The sequence below is a fragment of the Ambystoma mexicanum genome, chromosome 10, assembly GCF_040938575.1.
Source record: "Ambystoma mexicanum isolate Mex_15411 chromosome 10, UKY_AmexF1_1, whole genome shotgun sequence".
Taxonomy (NCBI): Eukaryota; Metazoa; Chordata; class Amphibia; order Caudata; family Ambystomatidae; genus Ambystoma; species Ambystoma mexicanum.
The window spans coordinates 54479943-54502224 of NC_090932.1; the positions used below are offsets into that span (position 1 = coordinate 54479943).

Genomic DNA, 22282 nt, shown 5'->3' on the forward strand with positions numbered 1-22282 from the left:
CCAGCATGAAATGTTTCTCACAGTGGCAGAGCACTGGAAAATATTGTGGGCAATTTCCTCATGAAAATTCATTGGGGCTGATTCATGGAAGTTGTGCGCCAAAAAACGGGGATTTGTACGCCATTCTGCCCGCAAATCCCCATTTGTTAAACAGGGATTTGCGGGCAGAATGGCGCACAAATCCCATTTTTTTTCGGCGCAAATAATCCATGAATTACCCCCCGTTGAATTTATTGGATACCTTCAGGTTACTCTACAAAACAAATTATTGTGTAGATTTGTACCCATTTGTTTCACAAAAAAGTGTGCTATAAAATGTACAATTTTAAGCTATTAGTTTAACAAATTCCTGAGGACAGAAACCCCAGCACCTTCATTTTTGGGGGTTCGGGGGAAGGCACCAAACCTATGCTTTTTTGCTCATGCACATTCATGGATAGTATTGAAAACACTTCACTGAAATATTGCACCAGCCAGCAGTGCCAAACACATTTTAAAGGTGGGTGCGGGGGAGCCAATTGGGCAGTTTGCTTCCTTCTGTCACCTCTTTTGAACCTTTGGACTCTAGGTAAGCAATTGTTGCCTTCGGGGGCCGAGCGAAACATGTTCTCTATGCACAGCACTGCACCTGCCGCGCTGAGATGAGGCCTGCGTCTTCACCCCACTGCACGCGCACTAAGGGAGCTCTCACCGTATGGTTACTTAGCACTCACTTAAATCTGACCCCGGGTCTCTCTGAGTGAGAGCTGCGCGAATGAGACGGGCAGGGGCTGCTAATTGAGTGATGAATTAGTCTGCCATTGCCAATTAACTTGCAATAACTATCAATTAATGGCTCTGTAAATGCACCTAATTTGTGTCACCGAAGTCTTCCCTTCTGCCTCTGAGCAGCCATCCATCAGAACTTGCCTACCGTCTGCAAAAGACTGGGCGAAGACACGCACGGGGCCACGGGAGGGATCCAGAAAGACACGCACGGGGCCACGGGAGGGATCCAGAAAGACACGCACGCGGCCATGGGAGGGATCCAGAAAGACACGCATGCAGCCACGGGAGGGATTCAGAAAGACACGCACGCGGCCATGGGAGGGATCCAGAAAGACACGCATGGGGCCACGGGAGGGATCCAGAAAGACATGCATGCGGCCATGGGAGGGATCCAGAAAGACACGCATGCGGCCATGGGAGGGATCCAGAAAGACACATTTGCGGCCATGGGAGGGATCCAGAAAGACACGCACGGGGCCACGGGAGGGATCCAGAAAGACACGCACGCGGCCATGTGAGGGATCCAGAAAGACACGGACGCGGCCATGGGAGGGATCCAGAAAGACACGCATGCGGCCATGGGAGGGATCCAGAAGGCACGCACAGGGCCACGGGAGGGATCCAGAAAGACACGCACACGGCCATGGGAGGGATCCAGAAAGACATGCATGCGGCCATGGGAGGGATCCAGAAAGACACGCATGTGGCCATGGGAGGGATCCAGAAAGACACGCATGCGGCCACGGGAGGGATCCAGAAAGATACGCACAGGGCCACGGGAGGGATCCAGAAAGACACGCACACGGCCATGGGAGGGATCCAGAAAGACACGCATGCGGCCATGGGAGGGATCCAGAAAGACATGCACGCTGCCATGGGAGGGATCCAGAAAGACACGCACGCGGCCATGGGAGGGATACAGAAAGACACACACGCGGCCACGGGAGGGATCCAGAAAGACACGCACGCGGCCACTGGAGGGATCCAGAAAGACACGCACACGGCCATGGGAGGGAACCAGAAAGACACGCATGCGGCCACGGGAGGGATCCAGAAAGACACGCACGCGGCCATGGCAGTGATCCAGAAAGACACGCATGTGGCCATGGGAGGGATCCAGAAAGACACGCGCGTGGCCATGGGAGGGATCCATAAAGACACGCACGCGGCCATGGGAGGGATCCAGAAAGACACGCACAGGGCCACGGGAGGGATCCAGAAAGACACGCACACGGCCATGGGAGGGATCCAGAAAGACACGCATGCGGCCATGGGAGGGATCCAGAAAGACACGCACGTGGCCACGTGGGGGGATCCAGAAAGATACGCACGCGGCCATGGGAGGGATCCAGAAATACACGCATGCGGCCATGGGAGGGATCCAGAAAGACACGCACGCAGTCACGGGAGGGATCCAGAAAGACACGCACGCGGCCATGGGAGGGATCCAGAAAGACACGCATGCGGCCACGAGAGGGATCCAGAAAGACGTGCATGCAGCCACGGGAGGGATCCAGAAAGACACACATGCGGCCATGGGAGGGATCCAGAAAGACACGCATGCGGCCACGGGAGGGATACAGAAAGACACGCACGTGGCAACGGGATGCATCCATGTGAGAGTCTGGACGGTGCAGGTCGGATTGCTTTGCACTATTTCTCACGGGTCCATGTCATTTCATCACGGGATGAGATTTCACTGGGTTTTTGTCCGTGGATATTTTAACTAAAAAACTCATAGAATTTTTATTTTTGTAATTTTGGGGGGTTTCCCCCCACTACCCCATCCCCTTTAATTTGTTATCTATTCCCGAACACCCACACACATATATATTTTTCTAACTCCTAAAAAATTCAATGAGTTTTCTCGTTGAAATATCCACAGAGAAAAACCCAGCGTCATTTGTCCCGCGGTGAAAGGACGTTGTACCATTTCTCACTGGTCACTTCTTCTGCATCTCCAGGCGGTCTCATTGTGGTAGGCTGCAGTCAGACCACCCCCTGAGCTCCCATGTGCGAAACGCCTATATTCTAGATCCCACACTTTCCCCGATCAACCGAGCAAACTGATTTGCTCTTGCAAATTGAACTGGGTACCACCCTTAATTTGTGCATGTATAATTGAAGAACAAACAGTACTTAAGGGCCGCTGCCAGTCATATATTGCAGATTATCGCCCCCAGTGTGCGCTTAAATATCCCTTAAGAGGAAATGATTCCAATGTAATATATTGCACTTGGCTCTGTAAGAGAAAAAGGGGCTGGGGTTCATTAGTGGGATAATGGGAAAGGCAGATGAAAACCCAGTGGTGTTGACGGGTGCAGGTCTGAAGTAGCTGCTTCCTGAGAGTTGCGCTGCTTCCTGAGAGTTGCGCTGCTTCCTGAGAGTTGCGCTGCTTCCTGAGAGTTGCGCTGCTTCCTGAGAGTTGCGCTGCTTCCTGAGGGTTGCGCTGCTTCCTGAGAGTTGCGCTGCTTCCTGAGAGTTGCGCTGCTTCCTGAGAGTTGCGCTGCTTCCTGAGAGTTGCGCTGCTTCCTGAGAGTTGCACTGCTTCCTATGGGTTTGGTGGAAGAAACCTGGGACTTTATTATCCATAGTGAAGAGCCCAAGATCTGATAGACTGCAGCGCTTTGTGATGTGTCTAAACTATATTGCTCCAAGGACAGAACACCAGAATATGCCCTTCCCACTTACCGCACTACGCTCCCTCTCCAGCATTATTCAACTATTGCAACTTAAATAACGTTTCATTGACTTGTAGGAAAAATGTATAAGTAGACAACGTATAGAACAATATTTCAAATATAGCCACATTTTTCACCCTCTTTGACGGTCCCCTTGCACATGGGTGTAGGTACAAATTGGAGGATTTTCAAGAGGTGTAAGAAGCTGCAATCAGGCAGATGGTAAAAGTGTTATTTAAAATACTGTTTGTTTTTACCATTTCCATCAGTCTCATAATAAGGACCTAGAAGGAATACCAGTTAGTACTGGCCCCTGGATGTCATAGCAGGGAAGAGTTCTTCCCCATATCTTTGGAAGTACCCCCACCCCCGCCGCCCTCTGAAAAGATCAAAACCTCACTCAAACAAGTGCATCGCCAGAAACAGCCTCTTAGGCCATTCTACACCCATAGAATCATGGAATCTGGGCAAAGAGGAAAGCGTGCTGAAATGGCTTTCCTACACAGCTCTTTAATATTGAGGACGGTAAATCTCTAAGATTGAGGATGGTAAATCTCTAAAATTTCGGATGGTAAATCTCTAAGTTTGAGGACGGTAAATCGCAAAGATTGAGGATGGTAAATCTCTAAGATTGAAGACGGTAAATCGCTAAGATTGAGGACCATAAATCTCTAAGATTGAGCATGCTAAATTGCTAAAATTGAAGATGATAAATCGATAAGATTGAGGATCATAAATTCATAAAATTGAGGACAGTAAATCTCTAAGATTGTGGACGGTAAATCGCTGTGATTGAGGACCGTAAATCTGTAAGATTGAGGATGGTAAATTGCTAAGATCGAGGATGGTAAATCGATAAAATTGAGCATGGGAAATCGCTAAGATTGAGGATGCTAAGTTGATAAGATTGAGGACCATAAATTCATAAAATTGAGGACAGTAAATCTCTAAGATTGTGGACGGTAAATTGCTGTGATTGAGGACTGTAAATCTCTAAGATTGAGGATGATAAATTGCTAAGATTGAGGATGGTAAATCGATAAGAATGAGGATGGTAAATCGCTAAGATTGAGCATGGTAAATCTCTAAGATTGTGGAGGATAAATCGCTAAGATTGAAGGTGGTAAATCTAAGATTGAGGATGGTAAATCACTAATATTGAGGACAGTACCTCTCAACAGGTACCCTACCATTTCAATGCAGCTCTCACAGTGCACAGTATTTCTTCCATTTTTGTCACAAGCTCAAATTCACTCAGCTGCTGCTTGGCCTCCATGTCAAAAACATAGCAGTCAGAGGTCAATATGGACCTTGCTGACAAACATGCAAAAATAACCTCATCCTGCAGTCAGATCTGCTCCCAGTGCTTCAAGTGTTAGGGCCTCATTTGGAGGAGTTGGCAGCCATTTCATGGAGGTATCTCGGTGCTGTGCTGTCTACCAGAACTTATACCTAGTCAATCTCAGCCTAGTGACAGCTAGTGCTGCGTAGCGTGTATGAGCTACACCGAGCATGTATGTAACCGGTACAATGATCAAAGCAAAATGCAGAGATGAACTATGCCAGTGTTTGTGACAGTGGCTTGAACTGTCATTATACAGAACTGAATTTGGCCTCCTGCTCTGTTCCTGTGCTAGATGATAGGGTGATCGTGGGAACCCGGGCAGGGCTCAGTCTAAGTATAAGATTGAGGATGGTAAATCACTAATATTGAGGACAGTACATTCCACTATGCATATCCTGCTGCCAATCATCTACTCTGCCCTCGCTTGTGATCGGGAGTCGAGGACCTCCTGTACCAGAAGGAGATTCTCATGTCATGATTGGATGCTGATACTGCTTGCATCTGAGTGGTAGTGCCCTGGTCCTCATGTTTGACATGATAGAGGATCAATCATGCCCTCGCTTCCAACGCTCTTCAGGTAGCATTAATGATGTGGTCTTTATTTTGAGGCTATGAGTGCTATTCCTCCCTACTCACCTCATCCAGTTCCCCCCTAAACCCTTGCTGCTAAAACTAGCACGCCAGTGCACAATGGAGGGTAACAGGCTGCAGGGTGGTTGGTGGGGTGTTGATCCCCGATACCTATGGTCTAAAGCGTTGGGCATATCCTTTGCTGTTTTAGCTACCAGGCTATGCAATGTCCTGCCGGAGGACCTGAAACAGATGACAGCTGTCCTGACATTTCAGAAGGGAAATAAGACTTTCCTCTTCTGGGCTGCCTTTTGTGGGCAACAGGCTTTTTGTCCCCATTGGAGAATAGTCCAGCTTGCTCCTCTGCTACGGGTATTTTTTTAGGTTTTTCCTCTTGTTTAACAGCGACTCTGTGAATGCTAACATCAAAATGGAAGTCTTGTGATGGGAGGTCTCTTCCTAGTCATTCCGGTGGGACCACAGATCATGTGGCAAGGGCAGTGCTTTCCTCTGACACTGATCAGGGCGGTCGGGCAATGAGAAATCCTTGACTCCTGGGTCCCTCAGTTTGTTGACATTGCCCAACCCGCTTCTAATGGAAACCAACAGGATTCTAGTGTTCCCAAGCCACCAGCAGGAAGGGACCTTGCACAGGCGCTTGGGGAGACATTGAAAAGAACCATAAATGGCTCACCTTTACTCTCAAAATCACCAATTGATCCGCTCTTGCTGAGAATCCTGGAGAATGTTGAGGACCTTGAACCGTTCATGGAAAGAATAAATGAACACTCAGGATCAGAGTCTCAAAAAAGGTTCCATGTAATAATGGCCCCGCAAAAATGTCTCCTCATAAAAAAGTCACTGTTTTTTGCGGAGCCATTGTTACATTGAAATCGTTTTTTACAAGGGGAGCAGGGGACATCCCCGCAACCCGTCCCTATACATAATGTCAACATATATAATGTCGCCAATGGCTTTTCCAGGTGAAATTATGTATGGGGACATTATGTATGGGGAGTTTATGTATGGGGAGTTTATGTATGGGGACATTATGTATGGGGACATTATGTATGGGGAGTTTATGTATGGGGAGTTTATGTATGGGGACATTATGTATGGGGAGTTTATGTATGGGGACATTATGCATGGGGACATTATGTATGGGGACATTATGTATGGGGAGTTTATGTATGGGGACATTATGTATGGGGACATTATGTATGGGGAGTTTATGTATGGGGACATTATGTATGGGGACATTATGTATGGGGAGTTTATGTATGGGGACATTATGTATGGGGACATTATGTATGGGGAGTTTATGTATGGGGACATTATGTATGGGGAGTTTATGTATGGGGAGTTTATGTATGGGGAGTTTATGTATGGGGACATTATGTATGGGGACATTATGTATGGGGAGTTTATGTATGGGGAGTTTATGTATGGGGACATTATGTATGGGGACATTATGTATGGGGAGTTTATGTATGGGGAGTTTATGTATGGGGACATTATGTATGGGGACATTATGTATGGGGAGTTTATGTATGGGGACATTATGTATGGGGACATTATGTATGGGGAGTTTATGTATGGGGAGTTTATGTATGGGGACATTATGTATGGGGACATTATGTATGGGGAGTTTATGTATGGGGACATTATGTATGGGGAGTTTATGTATGGGGAGTTTATGTATGGGGACATTATGTATGGGGACATTATGTATGGGGAGTTTATGTATGGGGAGTTTATGTATGTGGACATTATGTATGGGGACATTATGTATGGGGAGTTTATGTATGGGGAGTTTATGTATGGGGAGTTTATGTATGGGGACATTATGTATGGGGAGTTTATCTATGGGGAGTTTATGTATGGGGAGTTTATGTATGGGGACATTATGTATGGGGACATTATGTATGGGGAGTTTATGTATGGGGAGTTTATGTATGGGGACATTATGTATGGGGACATTATGTATGGGGAGTTTATGTATGGGGACATTATGTATGGGGAGTTTATGTATGGGGAGTTTATGCATGGGGACATTATGTATGGGGACATTATGTATGGGGACATTATTACCTGATACCTCAAAAAATAGAGCAAATGAAATGAGCGCAAAGGGTGCACTCATCTCATTTGCGCTAATTTTTTAAATGCACAGGTCACCTTATTCTCAAAGGTGACCTGCGCATTTCAGGAGGGGCTGGGCAGCAGTGCAAATATGCGATGTCCAGCACCTTTGCATACATTAGTGTGGTTGCTCAGAGCGCATTTGACCAGGACGGGCCGTTGAAGGGCCCGTCTCGTGAAATAACTAAAAAAAAGAAAAGCATTTCCCTCCTTGTGAAGGATACGCTAGTGTGACAGCCGTGGTTTGTTCACGGATGTCACGCCTCAAAGAAAAATAATTACTGGGTCAGACATGACCCTGACATGATTTGTGCCCCCCTCTGCATCCGTTTCAAAAAGCACAAGGGGCGAAGAATATTTAAATGAGCGCATCTGTCTCGGGAGGATAGCTCAGCGGCAACGTGCTTGCCTTGGAAGCAAGACGACACAGAGCTACACAGGTTCGATACCTGGGTCTGCGCATAAAAACCTCTCGATATTAAGCGTGTTATAAACAACCTATCATATCATATCACCCATTCAGATGCCCTTTGTGAATTGCGCTCCCACTTTTTATGGCACATCTCCTCACTTGCAGCAAGAAATGATTTGAGAATCTGGCCATTAAAATCTACTGAGGAAAAAGTGGGATAATACCATCAGATGGAAAGATGCAGGGGAACAACATGTTCGCTACTTGCAGAAGGTTGGTCCCTGACTGGCCAGGTTGGAAGAGGAGATGTCTACCATGAAGATACCAGGCAAATATGTGGAAAATAAAAGTGAACAGAACAAACTCAGCCTATGGGGCCTACCAGGGTCTTAAGCAGGTCATAATGACCCTCCAGCCACCGGTCTTCATTTAACTCGGACCTCCTGGCTGACAATGATTGTGCCTCCTACTTTTATGGTTTCATCGAGGAGTGTTTCCTGACTAACCAGCCCCTGGATGCATGTTTGCTTAGCAATTGGGGTGCCTTCAAAGCAGAATTAAGAGGTTTTGCGCGTAGTTATGTTGTTACGAATAAAGAAGCATTGAAACACTGAACAGATCTCTAAAGACATATTAAGCTCCTTGAAAAAGTAAACCTGGGTTCCTCATCTCAGCAAGACTATGTGGTTCTCCTCAAGGCCAACCTGGACTTCAACTGGCTTTCCTTCTCCTCTGTCTTGCATACCATACTCATCATTCGGCTCAGCTACCTTGCGGTTGGGCACTAATAAGGTGGGCACACTCTTAGCTAAATTCCTCAAGAATATGCCAGAGAATCAGTATATTTCTTGTATTACAGGTAGTTAAGAGGACCGGATATCGTGGTTTGCACGATTCAACAAAGCCCTTTAAACCCTGCAATCTCATCCCTTGGCGGACACCACAAATGTTTTTTTAGGACAATTGCCCCATGCAGTTTGAACAAAACTCAAGTGTGGGTGTTGACGTGCCAATATCATTTTCTGAGCAACAGCAGAAATCTCAGCCTTTAAGAAGGGGCCGGGGGTGGGGGAGCTCAGGGACCTGATGCGCTTTCCATGGACTTCATGGCGCCTTCTTGAGTCTAATAGCACCCAAGATCCTCCTGCAGTTCAAACACTTTGTAGAGCGGGTACTGTTGTAGGGTTCCTTTCGGAAGCTATGATCACAGTGGTCCCAAACCGGACATTTGAACATGCAAGCCTTTTATCACAGACATATTTGTAAAATATAAGGAACAGTGGTCATTCTTATGTTCCCAAAGGACTCTTTATTTTTTTCCAAAGCAGCCAGGAACTTACGTGCTGCTATTTCCACCTTTTCATTTTTACTCATATAGGTGTTTTGAACACACAACACAAAAGGATATAATCTACATTGTTATTCTATGTTTTGATAATGTGCTTTGCACAGTAAGACAAATATACTTCCTACGTTCCCTAATAAATACTGTCTATAAGATGTACACACAAGTGCATCCAAGTAGCTTTAAAAGGCTCCTTCCTGAATTAAAACACATCGATCAAACTTGATGTGTAAAGGGCCGGAAGTCAGCCTGAAATGCCAGGCTTTTGTGCTTTGTCCTGTCTGCAGCAGGGCACCCAAGGGGGATTTGGGCAGCAGTGGTCCTACACGCAGAAAAAGCCTTTGACTGGGTAGATTGGGCTTTTTCTCCAAAAGGCATTATTGTGGAAGGGGCTGGGAGAGGGTGTTGTGACCCTGGTTGATCTGTTATATATTAGATCCCCTGAGGGTTGTCGTCAATGGGACCGTCTCTTCTTATTTCAATTTGTACAGAAGGACCACCCATGGATGCTGACTCTCACCCCTTCTCTATGTCCTGATGTTGTAACCCCTTCTGTAGAGTTTTAGGCTGGGAAAAGACAGCAAACATATTCGAAATGGGGATCTGGAAATCAAGCTGTTTGCCTACCTGGATGACTTATCCCGCAAACACCTTATCCCTCCTTTAAGACTTGATCAAGGAATAATGTTGTTTCCAGGGACAGAAATTAAATGATGAGACACTATGACAGTCTCCATTCCCCCAAATAAAGGCTGCATATCTGTGGATCTCACAATTTCTGGTGTCATTTAGAATTCAGATAATATTAAGCATCTCTGTATTACTTGTGAGAGTCCACTGGAAAAATAAGACTTCCACTAAATATTTCGATTACCCTTGATAGAACTCAGCAACCTCTCGCAATATGGTTCCCTCCTCAACATTTTTCTGGTGGGGTGGCCTTCACACAATTAAAATGGCAGTCCTTCTGGTCTGTTCTGCATCCGCTGCCACTGCTCCATGTCCGCTGGCCAATCAGTTTATTTAGAAGCCTGGATACATTGTTTACTACATTTATATAGCAGGAGTCATGGTAGAAAATGTCTTGAATGCTTTCAATGGACTGCCCGGGCTAAGTACTGCAGCTACCTAGAAGAGTGATGGGAGTGATTGGCTGTTCCCTTCCCCTTGTGGGGGCTGCCCCATATTGCCTCATGGCCAGGTATTTCCCCCTGCCTTGTGCTCTCACAGTCTTTCCAGACACTGCCGTTGTCTCATGATACTTTCCTTTCTGGAGGGTTTCATTGGGAAGGAGACATTCTGTTGTTACGTTATGTTATGTTCATATATTTCTAAAGCGCCAAAGCCCGGGGGCATCCAGGCGCTATCACACACAAAAAGACATCAGGCAATATATTGTATTATATAAGAGCTCTGGTGAATGGATGTCCTATTTTCTGGAGAGGGTTAATCAATTGCATCATGCCTCCTCATCCCTACCTTTTAAAGATGCTTAAGTTAAGTGTGGTTTAAGAGATGGAGAATTCCTCTAATACTGACAGCTCATTTCAGAAGCTATACTTGGATATTCTGAGCATTTGTCAGTCTCGCTCCCAGTGCCGTACTGGTTTGCTCCAGTGATTCTTGCTGCCATCTTAAGCTCTACGAGCCGCACATATTTATTGGAAATGTGGCAGTTGCGTGGCTATAGCATCAAGCCTTGCCTGACAAAGTGGGAAAAGGACTTTGATTGTGTCCAAGACCCAGAGAAATGGAGGACAATTAGGGCTAAACTACACAGTACATCCCTCTCAGAGAGAGACACTGACTCAATCCTTCCATCCCTCTCAGAGAGAGACACTGACTCAATCCTTCCATCCCTCTCAGAGAGAGACACTGACTCAATCCTTCCATCCCTCTCCGCGACACTGACTCAATCCTTCCATCCCTCTCAGAGAGAGACACTGACTCAATCCTTCCATCCCACTCAGAGAGAGACACTGACTCAATCCTTCCATCCCTCTCAGAGAGAGACACTGACTCAATCCTTCCATCCCTCTCCGCGACACTGACTCAATCCTTCCATCCCTCTCAGAGAGAGACACTGACTCAATCCTTCCATCCCTCTCAGAGAGAGACACTGACTCAATCCTTCCATCCCTCTCAGAGAGCGACACTGACTCAATCCTTCCATCCCTCTCAGAGAGAGACACTGACTCAATCCTTCCATCCCTCTCAGAGAGAGACACTGACTCAATCCTTCCATCCCTCTCAGAGAGAGACACTGACTCAATCCTTCCATCCCTCTCAGAGAGCGACACTGACTCAATCCTTCCATCCCTCTCAGAGAGAGACACTGACTCAATCTTTCTTTTTTATTACACAGGGCATCATTTATGGGTTCTGCGGGATTATGTCGAACCCAAAATAGAGAATACAATTTTAACTAACCCAAAAAAAACAAAAACAATACTGATTTCCTTTTAGCCCCTCTCAAGCCCCCTGTTTCACCATGTTTAGTATGCCGCCCCAAACCCCTCCCCACTAGATTTAACCCCTTACCCCACCCTCACATATCTTTTTTTTGTTTTAATTGGGTAGTTTTTCTGTATTTTGTATTCGTTAACATTTCATTCTCTCTTGTGTATTAGGTAAAATCACTAGACACCCATTTATGCTGTGTATGAAAGCATATTGGGGAGTGAACCGGCCAGGAAGGTGTTGGTCGGGTGATGGATTGCAGGGATCTCTGAGTCATCTTCCTTTCTACTCCCAGGTTCTGGTCAGAGATTTGGAGTCAAAGGCTTTCTAAACTTGAGTTTTGTTTCCCGTTCTCCCTCAAAAATGTAATTCGAGGAGAACTGCTTTTGATGGGGTCCCCCGTGAACCTCAGCAACAAAGGGAATTTGCTCAATCTTATGATTGTCTTCACCCTAAAATATATTCTTGTGCCTTGGAAATTGCTCCATTAGCTTGTTCTTAAAGGATGGTGAAATCCTGCTCACATGTAAGGTGTACAGACCCGCATAATTTTTCACATACTAGAGACTCTCATGTTTGCTTTCTCTCGTCACCTAAGCCTGATAGTATATTACCTAATCCCAAACATGGTGAGGTGCAAAAGTTCCTTGAGGATACAGCTAGTTCAACATTGCCAGAGGGGGGCCCAACTGCATGAAAGTCCTTCCAAGCACAGAATGCTATCCTGGACTGAGTCTCCTGCTCCAACGGGGTGGGTCTCGATGGGGTTTGAAAGAGTTATAACGAGCTTCTGGAAGCTTCCTGAAGTGGACTTTGCAGAGTCCTTGTTGCATGTGTTTACTGGGGCTGGCCATATACAGAGTTCAGTCAAAGCCGTGTTCCTCATACTCAATGGACCCTCTGACTGCCAACTTGCCATCCCTAATTCCTGAGTGATGCAGTGTTGCCCCTGGGTAGATGGGTGACTGTCTCCTCCTGCCTGTTCCCTTCCCCCTTCTATCTCTCTCCTTCTCCTATTTGCTCTCCATAATATAGCGGTCTACGTCTAGATCAGTATTGCGTGCTCATCGTATTTGTGCACTGAAGTTACCCGATAAGCGCAGCATAGAATCCATCAACTTCGGCCATTGTGAGGTGGTCTAAGTCCAGTTTCCATCAGGCTGGCAAGGATCTGACTCTTCCTGTCATCATCATTTCCTCTATGGAACCTGATCGTTGGTTGTCCATAAACATAAACAAAATAGTAACCCTTGACCCTGTATTCCCATAATTGGATTGTGTTGACCCTGTTGTGATTATAGCTTCTTCTCAACGCATTTTAAAGTTGACTTTCTATGGGTTTGATTACGTTTGCTTAACAAGGTACAACCTTTCAACAAATTAATTATTCTTTTTGTAGGTAATGAATAGATTTGTTTAAAGATGACTTGAACTGTGATTTCCCCCAGTGATGTGTTTGATAGTCTACTTATTTCCTAATGCTGCAAATTATCATGAAGATTAGCATCTTGTCAAATGAATTTAATACTTTATTATTGAATTCCCACTCTCTGGAGAAGTTATTAGACACTGTCTATGTACTCGTTTTAGTATGATGAGCTTGGGTCTGTTGCCATGTCTATTTCTCTCTCTCTCTCTCGCTCTGTCACTCTCTATGCTTATTTTAATGGTATGATGTGATGAAATGTTTATTATGATGAGATCTGATTGTAAATGATGGTAAATTAAATATCATTTTGTTTTTTATTTTATTGAAAAACTACAGTTTAAACACAAGGAACAAACTTTTGTTTCAAAAGAAAAGAAAATCCTTTCACAACCCAAAACATTCCAAAACAAAAATTATTAACATTCACTCTCAAGTTTCATAACATTGATCTTACACATCTCACTGTATTCATTCGTATCACAATCATTCGACCAATCAAAAAGGTCACAAGTGTGCAACAACTTTAACGCCAGTGAGTTCCGTTAGACATCCACTTTCAAAATCATGTCCATGTAGTTTACAATTGCACAGACAAGTTTTATATTATTATCTGAAATATCATTGTAATGTGTAATGTATTAAAGGTTGAATGTTTTAAACAATAATAAAACAAAAAGAAAAAGCGTATAAGATAGAGTGCACAGAGCTAGAGACTGTCTCCAAAAATACAATAAGATCCGGCGTAAATCAGACGATGGATCACCCTGTCTCGCTGGGGAGGTGATGGTTTGAGTATGTGTGGTGGGTGCTCAAACAATCCCCTAAACTGGGACAGAAATGAACTTTCACTGTTGTAGTTGAAACCTAATTGCACATGCACATTTGTATTGACTTCCTCTCAGCCAATCAGAATGTTCAGAGTACAGTCAATAACTACTCGTATTGACTGCATTCTGAACATTCTGAGTTCAAAAGCAGAAAGGGTAACAACAATGCAATTTACAGTCAAGATTCCTTTCATCTAGAAACTTCCTCCATGGGAGAACCTTTTTTTTGCTGCAAAATCCAATTCTTGTCACCGAAGAGAAAGCTAAAAACATTAGAAAATGCTTTCACTTTAAGAGAAAGACACTGTGTAGTTTTACAAGACACCTAATGCATGCTCACGTTAAACATGCTTCAGTTTACAATTAAATGCTTAACTTATGAAGACAACCTTGTTATTTAGTCCTATAACATAAACCACATTTAATTTCCTACCTCAGTATCCCTATTTCCTTTGCTCACTATTAAAGGAAAATGATTTACTTTTTCATTAAAACTACAAAACATGCATTGCTGCTAACATTATGTGCTAATAGCCTTACAGACCTCGGCAGGGGTCATTATCGAGTGGGATAATGGCCCTGCCCGAACTTATGGCCCTTTGCTTCGCCTCAGCCATAACTAGGTGGTGGGTCATTATCCTGCGATAATGACCCCTCACATGGTCTATAAGGCTATATTGCTCAAAAGACCTTGACTTGTGGATCGTTAATGCTGAGATCCTCAATATGTTTTGGTGCAAGATATCCAAAACTGCAATAATGTTTTATAAAAATCAATGGGTTGCTGCTATCATTGTGGTGATTGTAATGTTACTTTCAATGTTCCGGCCATCATATTCACATGTCATATAAGTGTCATGATATTGCAATTATTTGACCTCTGACTGCATGTTGAACACATAGGGCGGTCATTCTTGCAAAAGTGCTAAGTGCAGGCAGGGAACTGCCCTCTTCAGCACTCACATGCTGTTAGGTCTCCTTCATGCATTTTTCATCTTTGGGTTTACCCGCTGTTGGAATGCATGTAAATTCTTTATGCAAATTACGCTTTCCCCGATCCTATTTATGATGGATTCCTAGGGAATCTGCCTACTTTTAACAGATGCCAAATGGATGCGGATTCCATAGGAACCTTTTCGTTCTGCACCAGCATGAAAATCTCATGCAGGTGTAAATTGAAGTGCATTTTGTAGACGGAGCAGAAAGGCGCAGTGAGATCATTAATCCTGCTTCATGCCCCATGTCTACCACCAAAACAAAATGCCCTGGAGTGGTAAAGTCAGGTGTAGTAGATTTGTAGCTTGCCCTTAGACTTAAGTTTACCTCTCCTCCCCCAATAAAATGACCCCAATAGTGTCACAACGGTGGTTAAGTAAAATGCATTGTACCATTGATGAATCTTGAGTAAGAGCTTGGCTAGTGGTCTTTCTTGTGTGCAAAGGTCTTTTCAGTCGGAAATGTGGGCGCGCCTTTGGCAGCGATCCCCCGTCAGCTGCGCGGCTATTGCTACTCTTGGTAATAACCCTTTGCACATGTTGGTTCTGGTTACAGTGTGCGGAAGCCCGAGGTTCACCAGAAGTGCACTTGCCAGGATTGCCGGTGGGAGCTATGCTAAGAAGGGCATATCGCCTTGGATTGCCATGCTGGCGCAAGATGGCCGCCCCTTCTGTGGGGGCTCGCTCATTGGTAAGGCACGGCTACCAGAAAGTGACCAGATGCGAACTATTGGATGATTAAGCTGTCCCTTGCGTCGCTTACAATTCAGCGATTGGCCCAGTACTTTAAGGGGGCAGGGCTTTTTCCAATTTGAGAGGACATTTTAAAGGTTGAATTGGCACAGACCTAAGATCTGTGGGCTGCAACGACATGGCAATGCTTCAACTTTCAGAGAAAAGGACATGCTTTTGCAGAGAAAGAGGTTAATTTTGAGCGTGTGGCTGTGTGCATTTTTTTAATGTCAACAAAAGGTGCTGCAATTAATTGGGTAACAATAACACTTATCATGCAGCACCAACAGGCAATTTAGTTTGTGGTGTGTTCAGCATAAATGGACAACACTTCCATGTCCAGCCCTGATGTGCGCAGATGTGCTTAACCCATTCATCTCCTGCTGATGAGGCCTTACGCCACCTTTTCTGTTGCAGGCAGGCAGTGGGTTGTCACCGCAGCCCATTGCCTCCATCACCCATTGGACATCGATGATCCTGTGTTGCGCAACACCGACATCAAAAGTAGTCTCTCCTTCACGATCATTCTGGGTAAGTTTGGGATCAGAAGGGCGGACGGATACACCAGAATGTGGACAATGCCATGTATAGGGTGATTGTTTGCAATTACACAAACATTAGGATTCAGGCGAAGTTCAAAGACTGCAAACCATTGCTATAATGCCCTTGCTCTCGTGTTTGGAATTCTGTGTGTGGGGGTGAGCATGGGGGTGTTATCTAGAATGAAACTCGTCTTAGCGGAAACCGGAGGCCTCTATGTTGCCAACACACAGGATGAGCGATGCCAGTGCAGGGAGCATGCAGTTGCTTTGCGACCATATTACTAGCTCTCCACCAGGATAGTCTATATCCTTGTGTGTGTGCCCTCCCAAGGAGCCCAAGCCCTAACCAGGCTGCTGACGACATGCAGAATCAGGCGGGCGGAGTGGGGCCGCTTGTGGTCCAGCACAAACAGAAGGGACACAGTTTGCATCTGAACACAGCCTATTTTATTGTTTATTTAGCTCTCAGTGTGCCTATAGGTAGTCCCTGGGAGGTCCTTCCTTGAATGCCAGGGCTCTGTGCATGTTGTGAATGTGCCCTGCTCCGCTCGCCCACATGCTCCTCTCCCTGGCACCGGTCACCTTTAGGCGCACCCTGTTGGCCAGAGCCAGCAGGGCGCAGGGGCATACCCAGGGGTGGGCTGGGACCCAAAGGAGGCCCTGGTGAATTCCACATCTGAGGAATGGCTGCCTTGAGTCAGGGAAGCCATAAATCCCATGGGCAACTTTAACAGATGCCTGGAACCTACAATGTTCAAAGTCAGCTCAAGGATTATAGACACACCAGATGAGATAGATGCCACACTTCATGGGCTATAATTATATTATCAATTATAACCTTTGAAAATGGAACACATCCGTTCATGCGCAGCTCCCTCTGCAGTGCAAACAAGTTCACATTAATAAGGTTAAGCAACTGTTTGCATCCATCTGATCACGTGTACGATTCCGCAAAACTGTTGCCATCCCTCAAGAATTAAGCCGGGCCCTAACGTCTAAAGAGTAAGAGTTCTGGGGGACACAACGTAGGTCTATTCAAAACAGGAAAGGTTACACATTTACAACACACCATTACCCCAAAATGTACTACAGATGTAGAATGATGAACAATTGACCCAGCGCCCAGGTAGTCCTGTACCCTTACACTTACACACAAAGATGTTGTTAGTAGCCTTTGAGGACTCAGGGATGTGAAATATCTGCACAGAATAAACGTGGCAGGAAGCAGCCAGTAGATTGGTTGTAAGCAGTTCCTTGCCCCAGGGCAACCTTGGCACACCATCTCATTGGATTGGGTAGCAGTTTGTGAGGTCACATATTTGATGTTGATTTATTTATTTGTTTGTTTTGTTTAAGTGCCGTACGTGGAACCTGTCGGCCACTTTAGGGGTTTGCACAGCTCAGTTTGGCTTTCTCATTTACTGTGGTCAGGCTCCACCTTCTCGACGGCGAGCGGTCACTCTCCGTATCTGGGATTTACAGTCTCTGTACATGACTTCTGAAATCCAAGCATGAGCGTGCATCCCCCGGCCTAGCCTACGCTACCGCCCCCACACTCCTCTGCACAACACCCGCTCTAATACACTCCCTAATCTCTCTGTTCCCTGACCACTTGGTGTGTCATCTTGCTTTTCTGTGAAAGCTCAATTGCCCTCCACTCCTTCGAATCTGCACTACAGTTCCACCTCCTGAATCAAGAAGGAGCAGCATCCATATAGTTACACATTCACACCCTCCCTCACCAACCTTGGCCCTAACTCTACTAATGCCCCTGGATATTGGACAGCTGTCTGCCATGGGTGCTGTCTTGCTCCTGGTTTCTGCACCTTGTCCCAGCCAGTAGCTGTATTCAGGGATGTGTAGTCGTGGTATGGGAATCAATGCTTAGCCTGGAAATTATATGAGCACTACATCCCCCATAATGCACTGTTCAGAGCTTCAAGGAGACCTGAATATTTAGCCCCTGCGATGCTGTTATGCTGGAAAACGCAAAGCAATGAACTATATCTCCCAATACACATTATGATGAGCTAATGGAAGACCTGGAGCAGAAATAGACTCGATTCCATAAATATTGGACACGCTGGGAATCCTGGAGCACAAGGCCTTTGAGATAGGTCTGCTGGGGATCCTGGAGTCAGGGGCGTCTGAAAGAAGCCTGTTGGAAATCCTGGAGCCCCAAGTCTCTGAGATGCCTGCTGGGAATCCTGGAGCCCAAGGCCTATGAGACAGGCCTGCTGGGAATCCTGGAGCCCAAGGCCTATGAGACAGGTCTTCTACGAATCCTGGAGTCCGGGGGCTTTGAGAGAGGCCTGCTGGCAATCCTGGAGCCCAAGACCAAGGAGAGAGGCATGTGGCAATCCAGGAACGCAAGGCCTAGGAGAGACCTACTGTGAATCATGAAACCCAAGGTCTATGAGAGGGGCCTGCTGGAAATCCTGGAGCTTGCTGGGAATTTTGGATAACCAAGGCTTATGAGATAGGCCGGCTGGGAATCCTGAAACCCAAGGCATAGGAGAGAGGCCTGCTGGGAATCCTGAAGCCAAAGGCCAAGGAGAGAGGACTGCTGGGAATCCTGGAGCCCAAGGCCTATGAGACAGGCCTGCTGCGAATCCTGGAGTCTGGGGCCTCTGAGAGAGGCCTTCTGGGAATCCTGGAGCCCAAGGCCTATGAGAGAGGCCTACTGGGAATCCTGGAGCCCAAGACCAAGGAGAGAGGCATGCTCGTAATCCAGGAGCCCAAGGCCTAGTAGAGACCTACTGTGAATCATGAAACCCAAGGTCTATGAGAGGGGCCTGCTGGAAATCTTGGAGCTCATGGCCTCTGAGATAGTCCTGCTGGGAATCCAGGAGCCCAAGGCCTAGTAGAGACCTACTGTAAATCTGGAAACCCAATGTCTATGAGAGGGGCCTGCTGGGAACCCTGGAGCCAATGGCCTCTGAGAGAGGCCGGCTGGGAATTGTGGATAACCAAGGCATAGGAGAGAGGCCTGCTGGGAATCCTGGAGCTCAAGGCCAAGGAGAGAGACCTGCTGGACATCCTGGATACCGAAGGCCTGTAGGGAGGCCTGCTGGGAATCCTGAAGACCAAGGCATATGATCCCCCAAGGCTCAATCCTCTCGCCAATTCTATTTAACCTTGACATGGAGCCTTTGGGCACTCTCCTGAAAGATCCCATTATAGCCAACCACCAATACGCAGAAGATTTTCAGTTGTACATGAGAGGAAATAGCACTCAGGACATCATTCGTCTCTGCGATTACCTAGCCACCATCCAATCCTCGATGTCGACAGTCTACCTCAAACTAAACCCATCCAAGACTAAATTTGTCCTCATCGGTCGGCCGGCTAAAAACAGCTTCTCCAACAATAGCTCAATGATAAGCGCCTAGAAGGATTTGATCCATAACTTTCAAACTCAGCAAAATCCTTAGGCTTCACCACTGACATCAATCCGTCCTTCCAGAAACACGTAACCAAGAAGGCCCAATGCAGGCCCTTCAGGTCTTGCAAATCAATGGTGGAAATGCTCTCCTGACAGGGTTCCCATCTGCTAACTTGGTTCCCCTAAAAGGAGTCCACCACGCTGCAGCACGTCTTATTACTGCAGCACGGAAATGTGACCCAATTACACCCATCCTACGCGAACTACATTGGCTTCCACTGGTAGCCAGGATACTCTTCAAGACTGCATGTATCTGCAAAGCAGTCACGAGTAGCACACCTGTGTGCCTGGAGGCTAAGCTCCACATATCTGGTGGCACATGCTCCTCGCGCAGTAAATCGACCAAGCAACTTAAATCACAACTGGCTTGCAAAGAGAGGACCCACAAATAATCCTTCTCTTGTCATGCACCCACCCGCATGAACTCGATCCCGGTGTTGGCTCGAAATGCCCCCCAAAATTCTCAATTTTAGCAAATGTGTCAGAACATGGGCCTCATTACGAATCAGGCGTTAAGGGGTTAACGGCGCCGTAAACGGCGCCGACCCTTAACGCCTGATTACAAGGTCCGTTAGCGCCGCCATGGTATTATTAACGCCTGCTTTTTGCAGGCGTTAAAATCCATGGCGCTAAGGGACCATGGTGCTAATTACGCCACCGTAATTTACGGTGGCGTAATTAGCGCCTTCCCCACTCCCATTATGCCCTATGGGGCAAAAATGGGAATGGGGAAGGGTAAAATGGGAAATGGGGATTTACCGCCCCACTCACCTTGGAATGGGGCGGTAAATCCGCCATCCACCATGGTGTAAACGTAGTTTACACCATGGTGGTAAGGGTACGGCCCAGGCGGTAACTTACCGCCTGGGTCGTAATGAGGCCCCATGTCTCTTTAAACAACAACTGAACAAGGACTAATTGCAACGGATGCTGATACCAGCACACAGACCTCACATTCTGCGCTACTGTTGAAAGATACCAGCCGAAATGCCGGCTACCCACACTCTGTACAGAGTGCAGCTGCTCTCGGGCTAGGTCTGCGCTTTTAACAATAAAATAAAATAAAATAAAAAAATATGAGAGAGGCCTGCTGCGAATCCTGGCTTTGGGGCCTCTGAGAGAGCCTACCTGGGAATCCTGGAGCCCAAGGCATATGAGAGAGGTCTGCTGGGAATCCAGGAACCCAAGGCCTAGGAGAGATGCCTGCTAGGAATCCTTGGGCTCAATGCCTGTGAGAGAGGCCTGCTGGTAATCCTGGAACCCAAAGCCTAGGAGAGATGCCTGCTGGGAATCCTGGAGCCCAATGCCTATGAGAGAGTCCTACTGGAAATCCTGGAGCCCAAGGCCTATGAGAGAGGCATTCTGGAATCTTGGAGTCCATTGCCTCTGAGAGAGGCCTGCTAGGAATACTGGAGCCAAGTGCACCTAAGAGAGGCCTGCTGGGAATCCAGAATACCCAAGGCCTCTGAGAGAGTCCTGCTGGGAAATCACGGACACCCAAGGCCTATGAGACAAGCCTGGTGGAAATCCTGGCGACCAAGGCCTGTGGAGAGGCCTGCTGGGAATCCTGTAGTCCAAGTTCTCTGAGATAGGCCTGCTGGGAATCATCCTGGAGTCCAGCACCTCTAAGAGAGGCCTGCTGGGCATCCTGGAGCCCAGGACCGTTGAGAGAGGCCTGTTTGGAATCCAGGATACACAAGGCCTAAGAGTTAGCCCTGCTGGTAATCCTGGAGTCCAAGGCCTATGAGTGAGGCTGGCTGGGAATCCTGGAACCCAAGGCCTAGGAGAGGCCTGCTGGGAATCCTGGAGTCCAAGGCCTATGAGTGAGGCTGGCTGGGAGCCCTGGAACCCAAGGTCTAGGAGAGGCCTATGGTGAATCCTGAAACCAAAGTCCTATGAGAGAGCCCTGTTCGTAATCCTGGATCCCAAGGCGTCTAAGCGAGGCCTACTGGGAATCCTGGAGCTCAAGGCCTATGATAGAGGCCTGCTGGGAATCCTGGAGCCCAAGGACTGTGAGATAGGCCTGCTGGGAATCCTGGAGCCCAAGGACTATGAGAGAGAACTGCAGGGAATCCTGGAGCCCATTGCCTAGGAGAGAAGCCTGCTGAGAATCCTTCATTCCGGGCATTTGAGAGCGGCCTTCTGGTAACCCTGGAGCCCAATGCCTCTGAGAGAGGCCCACTTGGAACACTGGAGCTCAAGCCCTTTCAGGGAGACTTGCTGGAAATCCCAAGGCCTCTGAGAGATGCCTGCTGGGAATCCTGGAGCCCAAGTCCCATGAGAGAGGCCTGCTAGAAATCCTGGAGCCCAAAGCCAAGGAGAGAGGCCTGCTGGAAATCCTGGATACCCAAGGCTTCTGAGAGAGGCCTGCTTGGAATCCTGGATACTCAAGGCATATGAGATAGGTCTTTTTGGAATCCTGGAGTCTAAGGTCTCAGGGGGAAGCCAGCTGTGAATCCTGGAGCCCAAGGCCTATGAGAGATACCTGCTGGGAATCTTTTAATCCAAGTCACACGAGAGAAGCCTGCTAGGAATTCTGGAGCCCAAGGCATATGAGAGATGCAGACCTATGAGAGAGGCCTGCTGGAA

General features: G+C 46.9%; 1 protein-coding gene across 1 annotated transcript in view; it reads left to right on the top strand.

Moving 5' to 3' along the window:
• Positions 1-22282, top strand: part of MASP1 (MBL associated serine protease 1) — a 587565-nt gene that overhangs the window by 516055 nt on the left and 49228 nt on the right. Inside the window, exons 11-12 of the mRNA XM_069617479.1 lie at positions 15531-15665; positions 16124-16237. Coding sequence (XP_069473580.1) covers positions 15531-15665; positions 16124-16237 — 249 coding nt within the window. The remainder of the gene's footprint in view (positions 1-15530; positions 15666-16123; positions 16238-22282) is intronic.